Genomic DNA, 17,795 nt, shown 5'->3' with positions numbered 1-17,795 from the left:
TGTATATTATCTGTTGATAATTCTGATACATAAGGATTTAGTTCTATTCATCCCCTATCCATCTGTTTCCATCCCTTCCATCATCCTAATATAGTTAAATCCCCATTTTCTGGCTAAAACAGTATTCAGTGTTTCTTAATGCTATGAAAATATTATTTACTGCAGAACCAATTTGTGTACTATTTTGCTTCTTTATTAACACAACTATTTTTTGTTGTTAATAATTCCCTATTTTTTTCATTTGTTTTGTTTTTTATATATCTATTGCTAATTCTTTTCTCAATACAATTTTATACACTCTTGTGTTCTGGGATTTTTGATCAGCCACCTCCTTTCTCTAAAACCCTGCAAACTATATACAGCATACCTCTTGGCTTGAATTGTCACTACTGGCCTCGTTACTCTTCCCATATTTTGACAGCTTCATTGGTACACTTACAATCTTCTGTCCACTTCCTGCTAACCCCTGCCCTGGAATCATCTATGAAAACTTCATCGCTCATATCAGTGATATTTCCCACATTCTGTCCTCATGTTTCTTTATCACCCTCAATTTCTTCATTTCCAGTACATCTTCAGCCCTCACAGATTTTGGCCACTCTTTGAACCTCATCACTTGAAACTGTTTAATGTCTGTTTTTCTTATCATCAGTTTTTTTCTTCATCTTCTACACTCTCATTCCTGCTAAACTTCACCCTCATCAAGGTCTCCAGTCCTCAGTTCCAAGCCAGACTGGACTCCATTTTCATCCAACAATGCTTTTGCTAGAAACCCTTTAAATTTATGTTGCATTCTCTGATTACTGTCCTCATTTTACTGATCCCTTACTTTTGGGTAGACTACCATCCATTTTCTCTGCCCCTAGATTTTGACTTTTGTAATCTAGAGAAAGTCCACAAACTAGGCCAATTTAGTCTAGAACAGATTGTCTCTATCTTGCTGGACCCCCTCTGTTACTAGAAATTCATTTCAATTAATTCTAATTAACTTTCTGCCACAGTCTTCAAAATCTAATCCTTATCTTTCCCACCCTCCTCATGCTCTGTGTTCCACTGCTGTTCTCTCCCCCTCTGCATGTAGTTTTTACCCTCTACTGAGAATGGCTACTGGAACTCACATTTTATTGTGTACCACAATCAGTTAGAGGGTGTGCTTAAATAGAGATTGCTGGAACTGGATAATTTGCATTTCTAAGTTCCCTGATTACCCTAAAACTCCTGGTCTGGGGGACCACACTTTGTTCTTTCATCAGGTGATCGTCTCCAAGAACGTGTCCTTGGCTTCCTTCTCCTTTCTTTACCCTCTCTCGCTTGACTATATGATATAAAATCTTGACTTCTGCAATATTTACATGGACAACTGCACATGATTATCTTTACATGGACAACTCCCAAAACTTTTCTCCTCTGCTCTAGTTCATCATTTTTAATGGACTAGTTGCATCTCTACTTGGCTGTCCCATAGTCACCTTCAACTGACCACATAATAGTTTTTCATTCTATGTCCCCTATTTATATTAATATCTTCAGTGCCCTAATCACAAAGATTAGAATTTAGCATTATTTTTTACTTTCCCTTTCCTTTGCCACTCCAAACCTAATCAGTTGTCATAGTCTGAAGATTCTTCCTATTTATACCCCCCCTCATAGAGCTGAAGGTTAGGTGTCCTTCTTATAACTCCCTTAGTATTTGATCTGTGACTCTCTTTATAGCCCTTACTAATTGGTCAACATATTCTTTACATTAAAGTTATTTAGGTACATGTCTTAGCTCTTCTAAAAGACCATAAAGCCCTTGAGAGAGAAGATAGTACCTTATGTATGTATATTTTCCAGTAGAACTTAGAAGTGTACCTTAGGACAGTGTTTAATAAGTTCTCACTAAATGTGTGCTGAATGAGTGAAAAGGATCATGCCACTGAGATCTTTTAAATCCTGAATGTGGCTTGTGGGTATAGATTTTAGACTTTGGTTTAAGAAAAAAAGTTAGAATATAAGAAAAATTGCATTAAAAGAGCTACTGCATATGCATAGTAAGTTCCTTCAATGGTTTACCTTACATAAAAATGTGGTTCTATTCCTTGAATAAATTACATACTAAAGAATGGTGGAATATAGAAATGACAGAGAAGTGGAAAAGAGAAAAATGTGGTGACAAAGGTGTTACCAAGAAGTTATGCATTAAAAAATACATGGTCATTTGAAATCAATTTCTTTGAGGGGCCCCTGTCTGGCTCAGACGGTAGAGCATCCAAACCTTGATTTCAGGGTTGTGAGTTCAAGCCCCATGTTGGGTGAAGAGATCACTTAAATAAATAAAACTATAAAAAATTAATTTAATTTCATTTGTATATATCCCACTTCATTACAAAAAGGAATAAAAGAATTTGGGGGCACCTGGGTGACTCCTTGTGTTGAATGTCCTATTCTTAATTTCAGTTCAGGTCATGATCTCATGGTTTGTGAGATCGACCCCCATGTCGGGCTCCATGGGAGCCTGCCAGGGATTCTTTCCCTCCTTTTCTCTCTTTCTCTCCCCAGCTCGTGCTCAATCTCTCTCTCACAAAATAAATAAACTTAAAAAAAAAGGATTTTGAGTAGCTCAAGAGAATAAGAGGTAATAGAGTACAAATAGATGTCAGGGACAGTGTAAATATAATGGAGTAATAACCCCAGAAGGAAAAGAGAGTACACAGAAAAACAGGCCACAGAGTTCCATGTCACTAGTAAAACTGGGCTAAATACTTGGCTCTGAGCTTTCTTGAAACCATAGGGGAAGAAAAGGGGAAACATGATTAGTGAAAAGTGTCCATTATGAGAAAAAGTTTTATGAATTCTTGATAGTCACTTGTATTATAGGAAAATATTATACATTTTTTTCTAGTCAGAAAGAATAATCTAAGCTTTCACAAAATGTTACAAATTCAATCACCTGTATTCATTCTAACATGACAATCCAAACAACCTACCTTTTTCCATTTGGTTGGGAGTGGAAAAATCATCTTATTTTATAACATAATGTCAAAATTCACACACACACACCCAATGAGGAATAAGGACAACTTTGATTAGGTTTCACTCAAGGTGTTAAAGCACCTCTTCCATATAGTGCTTTTCCATCTATTATATTTAACATTTAGCCCAATTACAACTTTTATTACAACTTTCTCACTACTTACCTTGCAACAAATGTTTAATTAGCATCTGCAATACTCAGGTACTATGCTAGATGGTGGAATTAAATAAAGATATAAAGACTGTGTCTCTACTCTCATGAAGTTGAGATTTTTATAGAAAATTTACAATTGTCTTCCATTCCTTCTATCACTATTTGAATAGCCAATTGTCCATTTGCCTTAGGTTAAATAAAACCACTAATTATATGATAGTTTAACAATTTACCAAAAAAATGTGATATCTCCAGTAACTTTATCAAATAGGTAATAAATTATTTACATTTTATAGTTGAAGTTCATAGAGGTAAGCAATATACTTAACCTTCAACTAGGAAGTGGGATCTCCATTTTTGGCTCCAATTTCCATTCTTTCTCATTGTAACATTTTGCTGCCTAGGTTTAGTTACGTAGGAAATTAAATTAGGCCTTTATTTCAAGTACAGAACTGTTGTTATGAGTAAAGTCTTCAGTTTAGAATTGTGATTGTTGTATAATACATTTCAATTCAGTGTCAACATTTATTGAAAATGTTCTATGTACCAGGTACTGTATAATGCAACTTTTCTTTATTAAAGTACCTATGAAGATTAAAATAGAAGTGAGGATTTTCAAAACCTAAAATTCTGACACTTTGTATCCTGCTATGATTTCTTCTTGTGGTACAAGATAGGAAGAGACCAATTATATTTTTTACCTTATTAGCTAAATGATGTTGTACCTAAAAGGCATGAAATTCCATAAGGGTTAATTTCCCCAGGATTAACTAGGGCTTCAATCAGTCTGACAGCTATGAAATGTTCCAAATCAAAGCAAAATTAATGAAGCAGTAACATTATTTATCTATAAATGTCGCTATATCATTATGAGCTTTGCAAGATAATAATCTATACGTTGAAACTTTTTATTAATAGTGATATTTTCCATTATCATGTAGCAAAGTTACTACTCAATAAAGTCTAAGCACAACAGAACTTGCTATTTAATATGTTCATGACCTTTTAGAGGGTTAGGCATTTATGTATAATCACTTTTATATAACATGGCATTTTAAGCACTTTATAATCTGCTAAGCAACCCTTCTAAATAAGCCAAAAATGTATACACTTAGGCCAGTTACTCAGTGGAAATAAACTTAAGCCAACACCCTGTACTACTGGATTGTGATTTATCCCTTGATCACAAACTATCCTTAGTCCTAAGCAGCATTCTCACAAATGTGTGCCATTAAGCTTGAGGGACACCAGACAAGAAAATATAGATGGCTCAGCTGAAATCCATAACTATTGCATGTCTACTATCTGCAGTGGCTTTATAATAACTACCAATGAACTTTGTAAATATGGTCAAAAGTATGATCTTTAAATATCAAAATATATCTAATGTAGATGCTAGCAAGAAAATTCCACTCCTGGAATCTCATAGACTACACATAGGAAACAAAACCCCAGACTGGAACCAGGACAAAAACTTCTAAGGCAGGAGTAAGTTGAGGCCCATGGTTTTCCTTTAGAAGGTAATTTCTTTCTATAGATTTTCTGAAAAATGACCACAAATTTGCCTCTGGTTTCACTCCTAACCATTGTTGTCTTGTCTTTGTTTATGGCAGCAATTCTAAACAAAGAATATTTAACTGCAATCAGAAACGGGGAGTTGGACTGCTTGGCCATTATTATAGTTAAATAATGATCTGATTGAAGGTACTTGATTGATGCATGCTAAACAATCTTTAATGATTTTTGTAAATTTTTGGAGAAATGTCACTGGGAACAACTATTTTTCAGCATAGTTTGCATTCCTTCCCCGTTTATATGTGAAAAATTAAAGCTATTATCCAAGATTGACATTTAAGATACCTCTCATTCATCAGGCAGAAGAGTAGATATGGATACACCTATATCTCAATCAATCCTATCAATTCAATATTTGTCACAGAGAGAAAACCTCCATCCATTAGAACTACCATTATTCTGACCCAAACATTCATGTTTTCTTGGGAGGCTCCTTATTTTGGCTTTTTCAAAGAAACAAGAACATAGATTTGAGCCAAGTCTAAAATATATGTCACAACATACCTAAAAACAGTTCCAATAAAGTTAAGGAGCTCCAACAACCTGTGATTTAGTAATAGAAAATATTTGTAACTGGCACATCACAGTTTATGGTTAGGAAATTTCATCTTATTGTTAAGCAAAGTCTTGTAAAAGACTTAACAGTGTATGAGAATCTGACTTCTGTCTGTCCTCTCCCTCCAAATTTTTGAACCCAACTTGCTTTGTTTTTTACTGAGTATTACCCAAATGTTATAAATTGTAGACGATACAAAACTGAGAAGAAATATACACACAAAGGAGTGATGTTTTGCTTCTTGATTTTCCATCTTGACATCTCTTTGGCCAGAAGAACCCATTCTTCAATTCTAATGCTCTTACCCTTTCACTAGCTGATTAAAATTTATTACCTAAAATTCAGGCGTATTTTGCATAGTTTTCCACTAATAAAATCAAACTCTTACTGTTTATTTTTTTAATTTTTTAATGTTTATTTATTTTTGAGAGAGAGGGAGACAGAGTGCACCTGGGAGAGGGGCAGATAGAGAGGGAGACACAGAATTGGAAGCAGGCTCCAGGCTCTGAGCTGTCAGCACACAGCCTGATGCAGGGCTCGAACCATAAGATCATGACCTGAGCCAAAGTCGGGCGCTTAACCGATTGAGCCACGAAGGTGCCCCAAACTCTTACTGTTTCAAGTTGTAGCCCAACTAAACTCCAAAATAGTGCAAGTAGAGACAGTGTAATTCAAAAGTAGCTGAAAAGACAAATACAGAAGGTCATCTGGGGAGGCAATTTTTCTAGTGGGTATGAGAAAGCATTACCTCATTTAATATTTATGTAGAGTTCATAACATTGTCTGGCACATAGTAAGGACTAAATAAATACTAGTTATTATTATCATTTCCCAAAATAAAATCACTTTCCTTTTGTAACTTTTAGCACCTCTTTATAACTATGGACACAGATACAATGTTGATGTAAATCATTCCTTATCCTAGACTCTGTGATTTTTTTAGTTTATTCATTTATTTTGAGAGAGAAATAGAGAGAGTGAAAGCATGGGGGAGGGGCAGAGAGTGAGAGAGAGAATTCCAAGCATGCTTGGTGCTGTCAGTTTGGAGTCTGATGTGGAGCTTGGCCCCACTAACCTCAAGATCATGACCTGAGCTAAAACCAAGAGCCAGATATTTAACCGACTAGACTCTGTGATTCTTTATTTGGGTGCCTAAATCCACCACATAGAAATCACATGATCAAAAGTTTTAGTAATGGCACTAGATATTCATGTGGGGAAAGAATTATGTAGTTAAAAGGTGTGCTAGTGTGAAGTGCAATGACAAAATATTTGTGCAAAAATAAGAAAGAAAGAAATATTTTAAGACAGTTTGGAACCATGAAATTACTCTGTCAAATGAATCACACTAAAAGGAAATAAAATGATTTTCACAGTATTATGAGGGGATTATAAGAAGCTAAAAGAAAAATATGCAAAATACTAAACATCAAATAGTTGCTTGGAGATTCTAATGGGAGCTCAGCACTTGAATATATTGGCTAAAGAAATGTCATCTTTTACTTGGGAAAGTTACAGGTTTGGAAGGGACACACATAGAATGGTGAGGCAGGAAGAGGTTATCTACCTGACCAGCTACAGCAATGAAACAACTTGAAGGTCAGTAGAATGACACTAACATAACAGCTAGATTTTCCCTTATCCGGTTATCCTTGAATGTTAAAATCATATTTGAAAACATGTTTTTTTATTTTTTTAAAGCTTATTTATTTTTGACACAGAGAGAGAGCGAGCATGAGCTAGGGAGGGGCAGAGAGAGAGGGAGACACAATCTGAAGCAGGCTTCAGTCTCCGAGCTGTCAGCACAGAGCCTAACGAGGGGCTCGAACCCACAAACTGTGAGATCATGACCTGGGCCGAAGTCGGATGCTTAGCCGACTGAGCTACCCAGGCACCCCTTGGAAAACATGTTTTTAAGCCACTCCGAGTTTGGTAAATATATAGATGGTTGATAAGGGAATAATGCATGAGAAAAACATGAAATCAAAAGCATTCTTTTGATTATTCTGAATAAAGCCTTGCTTAATTTTGATCTTCATTTCCTGAGAGGGGTCTACCACTCAGGACCCAACTGCCAAGATCTAGAAATATAGGTAAGACTCAAATGCCAGTATCCAACTCTGCAAGGAGTTCAGTTTAGTTGCTGCAATTAGACTTACATAAACTTAGGAAGAAAGTGTAAGGGATAACCACGATATCCTTGAGGAAGTGCTATCTATGCTCTTTTTTATTCTAACCATTCTTGGTTAGCTTCTTTAAGAGAGAAACGTGTAAAAAAATCTTTGCAGAATCAACTAGCATTTGGGATCACTTCTAACCAGGTAGATACATGACTTATTTCAATTCAACAAATACTTACTAAGCAACTAACTATACAGTGTTCAACCAGTATTGTGCTAGATAATATGGGATATATCAAAAAGTATGACTCATTCATTATTCTTAAGTTTATTTCTTTTGGGGAGGGAGAGAATGCTGAGAGAACAAGATTTACATATGTAAAATAATATGAAAATGATTCAAAATAATTGAGCACAAAAAGCTAAATTGAATTAGCTTGTTGGCTGGCATATTTTCAGTTTTAATGGTGATATTAAATCTTGAGATGGAGTTCAAAGTATGGGTAAGATTTGGATACACAGCCAGAAGGAGAGAGTTTTCCAAGCAGCAAAAAATGTGACTAAAGACTAGAGACAGGAATAACATAATGTGTGCCCAGGACAGTGAAATCTACTATGATTAGAACAGAGAAAATGTTGGGAAATAGATAATGTTACTATATTCATGTTAGCATTTGAAGGTTTTATATTGAATATACGCAACTTAGTAATTCTATGACATTTACACATATTATGTGATGATATTGACTTTACCAATTTATCTATTCATGCCTTCACATAGGAGACTTTACCCTCTTTCAGAGGCAATCATTACTTCTCCGGGAGCAACTTCAAAGGGTAAATGGACAAGATAACATTGTGGTGTATTCATTAAGACTTTCAAAAGTGTGAAAAATATATATCTTAATAAGATGTGATGATACTATACTGTATTTTGAATATGGCCTTTTGTACTTATCTGTATATTACAAATGGCTTAGCATAACACAGACATGGCTATGAAAGTCCATCTTGCTTAGTTTGCAATCTTACTTTGCAAATCTTCCATTTGCCTTAGCATGCATGATATTTTTAGGGTCTGTATTCAGAAGACAGGTTGCAAAGGAAGTATCAGTGGCCAAATTTGGAGTCCATTTGTCCTATATATACTCAGGAATAAATGTATTTATAGGACATCTTTGGTCCCACATGCAATATCAAAGGTAGTATGGAATGCAACCTAAGTTATTAACCTCCCCATAGTGCTATTTTGGAGGTGGGTGGCAAGGCGGTCAACATTATTGAAAAGATTGATAACAAATTATATGAGGCCAACAGAATAGGTTTTATTTTGGGCACTATTCATAATAATTTGTGTTTAGGATTTCAAATGTCTTTGAGATCTATGAATTTTCCACATTTGGCCCTTAGCTACTCTTTCCCATGTCAGTTGACTAGATATTTAGTCCAAATAGTAAGTGGAGGGAATATAAGAAAAAATACATAAAACATTGAATCGAGGTTAATTTAATCTATCTTCAAGGTATGCTAATAAATTAAGCTGCCTTTCATTGAGAAGATGCAAGTCCAAATGAAAGTAATTCTTCTATGTCAATATAATTCAAATAATTCATATGTTCTTTTCCAATAGAGAATAGAAGAGTAAGCCATGCAATGATAATGGGAAATTTACAGATTTTGATTTACTAGTTTTACTGTTTTATGCAAGCATATATATTCAAGAACTTTAATATAAATTATTCAAGTTTTGTGTTCATTAGGTCACTTAGATTAGTGATATAAAATTGAAAATACTATTGCAATGTTGCTTTTCCTTTAAATTCCTCCCATATTGAAAAATGTATACCTCAGATGCAAAGAAAATTTAGTGAGTTGATTCATGTGATGACTTTGTAATGAGTGACTTGTATTAATAGGTTATGTAACTTTTTTTTCATTTGACATCAAAACATCTATCAATTTAGAAATACTTAATGTTGTTTATAATTGTGGTTGATGTTTTTGTCAGGTGATAACTGAAGATGATTGCCCTGCAAAATTGGACCCCAAATATTTTGGAGAGTTACTTGCTGATCTAAGCCGTAAAAATACAGATCTATATCACTGCTTATTAGAACATTTGCAGAGAATTGGAGGAAGGTACTGTAAATATATCATTTGCCTCAATGTTGTAGCTATCAAACATTCTATGATACTTTGGTATTTTTAATGTGCTTTATTGTTTAGAGCACTTTTGGGCTCACAGTGAAACGCTAGAACTTTTTTTAAAGATTTTATTTTTAAGTAATCTCTACACCCAAAATGGGGCTCAAACTCACAACCTCAAGATCAAGAGTTGCATGCTCCACTGACTGAACCAGCCAGGTTCCCCAAAACCCTTGTACTCTTAATGGAGAAACAGGGTAACTAATGAGCATATCTGAACATATGTCTTAAGAGTTAATATACTTTATGAAAATCATCAAAAGAGATCACACCAGTCCTTTTAAGATCAGTAAAGAATTCTGTGAACTTTTTTTTATAACATACTTTGATGGCAAATGTGAACTCTTGGACAAGGAGCTAAAAAAATTCATGGGATACTGTGACTTGTTTTAAGATATTACACTGATGATGTAAGATACAAGCCCATTGTAAGATATTACATTGATGATGGAAGATACAATCCCACTGTCAATACATCACTGTTTATCTTCCATTGTTATGCACTCAATGTACAAGGCCATAATTTAATATACATATATTACATATAATATATCAAACATAACTTATATACCTATAAATTAATATAAATACAAATATGTATATTATACTATATACTAAATAATAATTGTATGTATTTAAATATATACACATAAAGAATTTATCAACTATTCATGTATAGATGAGAGAATATTATGTCATTAAATGAATTCCATAAGCTATACCCCTTCTACTACATAGTGACATCATATATATGGTCAACTATCAGACAAAGTCTAGGAAACCTTCACAAATTCAGAAAAATATGTAGGATAAAGGAGTGTTGGTATAATTTTTTTTCTAGTTCAAACTTCACTAACTGGATTCTTCTGCCTCTTAGAGATCTTTAATCTCTTATCCATCTTTTTTCCTCTCCACTTATTACATCCCGTTCTCTCCATTTTTAGCTCCATCCTCTCTAACTTCTTGCTTTAATATTCATAACTGCAACCATTCTGTTACTATTATCCTCAATTGCTTTACCTCCTTATCTTATTGTCCCTCCCACTTAGCAAAATCCCATCTCTGGAATAGTCTATCTCTCTTTATATATTGTTTCTTTTTACCACCATCTCCTCTTTCTAATACCTAACATGCATTACCCCTAGAATTCAGAGGACTCTATGGGGGCTATTTTATTTACCCTGATTTCCTTAGTGCTTAGCATGGTGACTAGTTTAGTGTGGTGCTCAATAAACATTTGGTGAATATATGAATGCATTATTTTTTTATTTAAGTTTTTAAATTCCCGTTAGTTAACATATAGTGTAATATTAGTTTCAGGTATGCAATATAGTGATTTAACACTTCCATATATCACCTGGTGCTCATCACAAGTGCCCTCCTTAATCCCCATCACATATTTAACACATCCCCCCACCACTTCCCTTCTGGTAACTATCAGTTTGTTCTCTATAGTTAACTTATAAATCTCAAAACCCAAAAAACAAATAATCCAATTAAAAGTGGGCAAAAGACATGAACAGACATTTTCCCAAAGAAACATACAGATCTCCAACAGACAAATGAAAAGATGCTCAACATCACTGATCATCAAGGAAAGGCAAATCAAAACTACAATGAATGCCTTCTTTACTGCTACATCCATGCAGTTAAACACTGTTAGAGGAAAGCACAAGCATTTATCTGAATTGATGTCATTATAAATGCATGATTTCCATCTTCTATTATTTTATACTAATCAACACTTTCTCCCATTACCCAAACAACTATTTCACACAACTATCCATGTGCATAAGGTCACTAGCTTAAAATCTTCCCCCTCTCTCTGAGTAGTCAATTATTTATTGAGTGTCCACTATGTGCCAGAGACACTGTGCTAAGTGCTTTTCCTATATTGTCTTATTTGCACAGTAACACTATAAAGTTTCAAATAGAGACCCAAAGAGTGTAAGTTATCAAGGCCACAACAGCTACTAAGTACTTGAGATGGATTAAACATTTCTGAGAACTATTTTTACCTATAAACTGTGATTCAGCTTTTCTGCAAAGCATCCCTTAGATATTTAGCTTGGTCTAAGTGTTCCTCTTCTGTGAATTAATTATTCCCTGTGAATATTTCTATCAAAGTATCACATTGTATAATCAAGAGTATATAGAGGGGTGCTTGGGTGGCTCAGTAGGTTGAACATGTGACTCTTGAGTTCAGCTCAGATCATGATCTCATGGTTCATGTGTTTGAGCCCCAGGTCAGGCTCTGCACTGACAGTAGTGTGGAACCTGCTTAGGATTCTCTCCCTCTCTCTCTCTCTCTCTCTTTGCTTGGGATTCTCTCTCTCTCTCTCTCTCTCTCTCTCTCTCTCTCTCTCTCTGTCTTTTTCTCTGCCTCTCCCCCGCTTGTACTCTCTGTCTCTCTCAAAAATAAATAAATAAATAAATAAATAAATAAATAAATAAGAGTATATAGAGACTTAGTCTTAAGTACCCTGATTCTATATTCAGAGTTCATATCCTTGGTTTATGTTTCAGCTTTAGTTACATACGTGATGTGTAATGTCAGGCAACTTGCTTAACTTCTCTGTACTTCAGTTTCTTCATCTATAAAATAGGAATTATAATAACAATACTTCTAGATTTGTTATAAGCAATAAATGATTTAAGATGTACACTTACAAACAACATCAGCATCATGTAAGAACTTGAAAATAAACCTACAGACTCAGAAACTCAGGGTGTACGGGTCAGCAACACACCCTCCAGAGGATTCTGACACATGCTCAAGTTTGAGAACCATTTACCTAAGGCCACAAAAGTGGAACAATCTGGGACTAGAACCCATAATCTGAGAACCTTTTCTCCTTAAGCAAATAATTTAAACTTTATCATTGCTTTTGATGGCTATAATATTTTTTTTAATTTAAATTCAAGTTAGTTAACATACAGGAGTAGAACCCAGTGATTCATCTCTTACATTGGACATCCATTGCTCATCCTGAAAAGTGTCCTCCTTAATGCCCATCACCCATTTAACCCACCCCCCCAACTTCAACTCCAGCAACCCTCAGTTTGTTCTCTGTGTTTAAGAGTCTTTTATGGCTAAACTTTCAATACTAGGCATATATTTCCAAATTTTTAAAGATATTATAGACAAATTGAATAAACTATCAATTTTTTGGATTCATTGAACTTGGAAAGTTCACATAATTTAGACTGGTTTTACATTGTTCAAATTTTGTCTTGGGAAAATTATGTTTGTATGAAGTAAGATAATATTTGTGTTTGTATTGCCCCAAAACAGTCCAGAGCACATGACTTTGACAATGTCGTTTCTCAATAAAGGGATACAGAATGAGAGTTAAATATATTCTAAATTTATTAGTTTCATACTATTTAGAAGCAGACAAAGTAACTGAGCAAATGGAGTTATATTGTTTCATAATGATTTTTCCAGAAAAGGTGTAATCAGGGCTTCAGAACAGCTCTTTCTTTGAGGAGTTTTGATAAATTTACATGGATGACTTAAATGTGTTATTAAGCAATATAAAGCCTTGAACTTAATTCCTAGATTACTTAAAATACCACACACACAAACGAAATACAAAGGTAGTGTCTCCACATTAGTAAAAACTCCATTTGGAGAGGGCCTCATAAAATTTTGGTGCTTAAGACTGTCAGAAGTTTGTGAGTTTCTTTTATTACTTTCCCCATTTCCACCTTTCTTTCCTTTTTTTGTTTTTCCTTAATATATTCCGTCCTTTCTAAGAGGTGAGATAGCATATAGTAAGTGCCACTATTTTTTAAAATATTTTAAAAAATTGTTTAAAGGATATTTTTTTTAATTCCAGTTAGTTAACATACAGTGTAATATTAGTTTTAGGTGCACACTATAGTGATCCAACACTACCACACAACAGTGGTGCTCATCACAAGTCGACTCCTTAATCCCTATCACCTATTTAACCCATCCCTCCCTCACTTCCACTCTGGTAACCATCAGTTTGTTCTCTGTAATTAAGAGTCTGTTTTTTCATTTGCCTCTACCTCTCTTTTTCTCCCCTTATGCTCACTTGTTTTGTTTCTTAAATTCCACATATAAGTGAAAGCATATGGTATTTGTCTTTTTCTGACAGACTTATTTCCCTTTGCATAATACTCCCTGGCTCCACCAATGTCATTGCAAATGGCAAGATTTAATTCTTTTTTATGGCTGAGTAATATTCCATTGTGTGTGTGTGAGTGTGTGTGTGTGTATACCACCTCTTCTTTATCTACTCATCAGTGGATGGAAATTTGGGCTGTTCCCATAGTTTGGTGTTTGTAGATAATGCTGCTACAAACATCAGAGTACATATATCCCTTTGAATTAGTAATTTTGTATTCTTTGGGTAAATACCTAGTCATGCAATTGCTGGATCCTAGGGTAGCTCTATTTTTACTTTTTGAGGAACCTCCATACTGTTTTCCAGAGGCACTGCACCAGTTTGCATTCCCACCAATAGTTCAAGAGGGTTCCTTTTTCTCCAAATCTTTTCCAACACCTGTTGTTTCTTGTGTTGTTGATTTTAGCCATTCTGACAAGAGAAAGATAATATCTCATTTTAGTTTTGATTTCTATTTCCCTGATGATCCCTGATGCTGAGGATCTTTTCATGTGCCTGTTGTCCAACTCTGTCTCCTTGGAAAAATATCTATTCATGTCTTCTGCCCATTTTAATTAGATTATTCAATTTTAGGGTGTTGAATTTTATAAGTTCTTTATATAGTTCTTTATATACTAAACCTTTATCAGATATATTGTTTTCAAATATCTTCTCCAATTCGGTAGGTTGCCTTCTTTTGTTGATTGTTTCCTTCACCGTGCAGACGCTTTTTATTTTGATGAAGTTCCAATAGTTTAAATTTATTTTTGTTTCCCTTGCCTCAGGAAACATCTAGAAAGAAGTTGATAAGGCAGTATCAAAGAAGTTACTGCCTGTATTCTCTTCTACGATTTTTATGGTTTCAGGTCTCACACTTATGTCTTTAATCTATTTTGAACTTACTTCTGTATTTGGTTTAAGAAAGTGGTCCACTTTCATTCTTTTGTATGTTGCTATCCAGTTTTCCCAACACCACTTGTTGAATAAACATTCTTTTTCCCATTGGATATTCTTTTCTGATTGTTGAAGATTAATTGACCTTATAGTTGTGAGTTCATTTCTGGGTTTAACTATGCGTCTGTTTTTGTGCCAGTACCATACTGCCTTGATGACTACAGCTTTGTAATATAACTTGAAGTCCAGAAGTGTGATGTCTCCAGGAAGCACAGAGGATCCCCATTAGATTCAACAAAAACTGACCATCAACAAGGCATATCATAGTCAAATTCACAAAAGACTCAGGCAAGGAGGGAATCATGAAAGCAGCAAGGGAAAAAAAGTCCCTAACATACAAGGGAAGACAGATCAGGTTTGCAGCAGACCTATCCATAGAAACCTGGCAGGCCAGAAAGGAGTGGCAGGATATATTCAGTGTGCTGAATCAGAAAAATATGCAGTCAAGAGTTATTTATCCAGAAAGGCTGTCATCAAAATAGAAGGAGAGATAAAAAGTTTCCCATACAAACAAAAATTAAAGGAGTTTGTGACCACTAAACCAGCCCTGCAAGAAATTTTAAGGGGGACTTTCTGAGGGCAGAATAGATGAAAATATACATATAAAAATAAATAAATACCAAAAACAACAAAGATTAGAAAAGACCAGAGAACAGACCAGAAACTCCAACTCTACAAGCATCATATCTTTCAGTGGTCACTCTAAACGTCAATGGACTCAATGCTCCAAGCAAAAGACATAGGGTAACAGAATGGATAAGAAAACAAGATCCATCTATATGCTGTTTACAAGAGACCCACTTTAGGCCTAAAGACACTTTCGGATTGAAAATAAGGGGATGGAGAACCATCATGCTAATGGCCAACAAAAGAAAGCCAAAGTAGCCATAATTATATCAGACAATCTAGACTTTAAAATGAAGACTGTGTCCAGAGACGCAGAAGGGCATTATATCATAATCAAGGGGTCTATAGATCAAGAAGACCTAACAATTGTAAACATTTATGCACCAAATGTGAAAACACCCAAATATATAAATCAATTAATCACAAACATAAAGAAATTCATTGATAGTAATACAATAATAGTAGGAGACTTCAACACCCCACTCACAGCAATAGACAGATCATCTAATCAAAAAATCAACAAGGAAACATCTTTGAATGACACACTGGACCAGATGGACTTCACAGATATATTCAGAACATTACATCCTAAAGCAGCAGAATATACATTCTTCTACAGTGCACATGGAACGTTCTCCAGAATAGACCATATACTGGGACACAAATCAGCCCTAAGCAAGTAAAAAAGATCGAGATCACACCGTGCATATTTTCAGACCACAACGCTATGAAACTCGAAATCAACCACAAGAAAAATTTGGCAAAGGTAACAAACTTGGAGACTGAAGAACATCCTACTAATGAATGAATGGGCTAACAAAACAGTTAAAGAGGAAATTTAAAAGTATATGGAAATCAAGGAAAATGATAACACCACAACCCAAAACCTCTGGGACACAGCAAATGTGGGCATAAGGAGTATATAACAATCCAGGCCTTCCTAAAGAAGGAAAAAGGATCTCAGCTACACAACCTAACCTTACGCCTTAAGGAGCTGGAAAAAGAACAGCAAATAAAACCCCAAAACAACAGAAGACAGGAAATAATAAACATTAGAGCAGAAATTAATGCTATTGAAACCAAAAGAAAAAAAAAACAGTAGAACAGATAAATGAAACCAGAAGTTGGTTTTTTGAAAGAATTAACTAAATTGATCAACCACTAGCCAGTAAGATCAAAACGGAAAAGGAAAGGACCCAAATAAATAAAATCAAGAATGAAAGATGAGAGATCACGACCAACACAACAGAAATAACAACAATAATAAGAGAATATTATGAGCAATTATATGCCAATAAAATGAGTAATCTGTAAGAAATGGACAAATTACTAGAAACATATACACTACCAAAACTGAAACAGGAAGAAATAGAAAATTTGAACAGATCCATAACCAGTAAGGAAATTGAATTAGTAATCAAAAATATGCCAAAAAACAAGAGTCCAGGAAGAAGGAGAATATGGAGGCGTAGGAGGATGCTGGCTCACAGCATCCTGCTGATCACTTAGATTCCACCCACATCTACCTAAATAACCCAGAAAACCACCAGAAGACTAGCAGAATGGACTCTCCAGAGGCAAACATAGACAAGAGGCCCACGGAAGGGAGTAGGAAGGGCAGAGGGGCAATGCGCACTACACATACCGGCGGGAGGGAGCCAAGGCGGTGGAGGGACAGCCACCTGGCAGGACAGAGCCACTGACTCTGATTTGCAAAAGCAGAGGGGTCTCACTGTGTGAGTTCTGACAACCACCGGGACTTAACATCTGGAATGCTAAAAATCAGCAGCTCTGCTCAGAGAGCAAGAGGGTGAGAAGACACCGGAAGGGAGAGTTGTTGAGCCCCGGAAGACAGACCTCAGCTCAGTGGGGAACAAAGGCGTTGGCCAGTGCCATCTCCCTCTCCCATCACTCAGCCAAAATACCAAAGGGAACCAGTTCCTGTCACCGAACTTGCTTGCACCACACACACACCCAACACTGTGTTTCTGTGGATCCATCCCTCCGATGGGTCTGCCTCACTCCTGGTGGTGCAGGGCTCCTCCCGAGGGGACCACTGAAGACAAAGTGAGCTAAGCCTGCACCTCCCACCCCTGTATACCATGTGGATACACCCCGGCTAATACGGCAAATACCATCAAAGTAGCACCACAAGCCTGGCAGTATGCAAGTAGCCCAGACAGGGGCCACACCACTCCACAGTGAGTCCTGACCCTGGGAGAGGGGAAGATAAGGTGCACACCAGGCTGACTGTGGCCCCAGCTGTGGGCTGGGGACAGACATCAGGTCTGACTGCGGCCCCTCCCACCAACACAAGTTACTCCAGATAACACAGGGGAAGTGCCCTGCAGTTCCTCACCACTCCAGGGACTACCCAAAATGATGAAACTGAAGAACTCTCCTCAAAAGAAACTCCAGGAAGTAGCGACAGCTAATGAATTGATCAAAAACGA

At 35.8% G+C, this 17,795-nt stretch overlaps 1 protein-coding gene across 2 annotated transcripts in view; it reads left to right on the top strand.

The window, feature by feature from the left end:
• Positions 1–17,795, top strand: part of POF1B (POF1B actin binding protein) — a 114,966-nt gene that overhangs the window by 43,678 nt on the left and 53,493 nt on the right. For both annotated transcript variants that reach the window (XM_045471011.1, XM_045471010.1), the window contains exon 6: positions 9,429–9,559. In XM_045471011.1, the coding sequence (XP_045326967.1) occupies positions 9,429–9,559 (131 nt within the window). The remainder of the gene's footprint in view (positions 1–9,428; positions 9,560–17,795) is intronic.

Source organism: Leopardus geoffroyi, chromosome X, assembly GCF_018350155.1.
Source record: "Leopardus geoffroyi isolate Oge1 chromosome X, O.geoffroyi_Oge1_pat1.0, whole genome shotgun sequence".
NCBI lineage: Eukaryota > Metazoa > Chordata > Mammalia > Carnivora > Felidae > Leopardus > Leopardus geoffroyi.
Note: the sequence above shows the minus strand (reverse complement) of the source record. Positions and strands in the feature narration are given on the sequence as shown.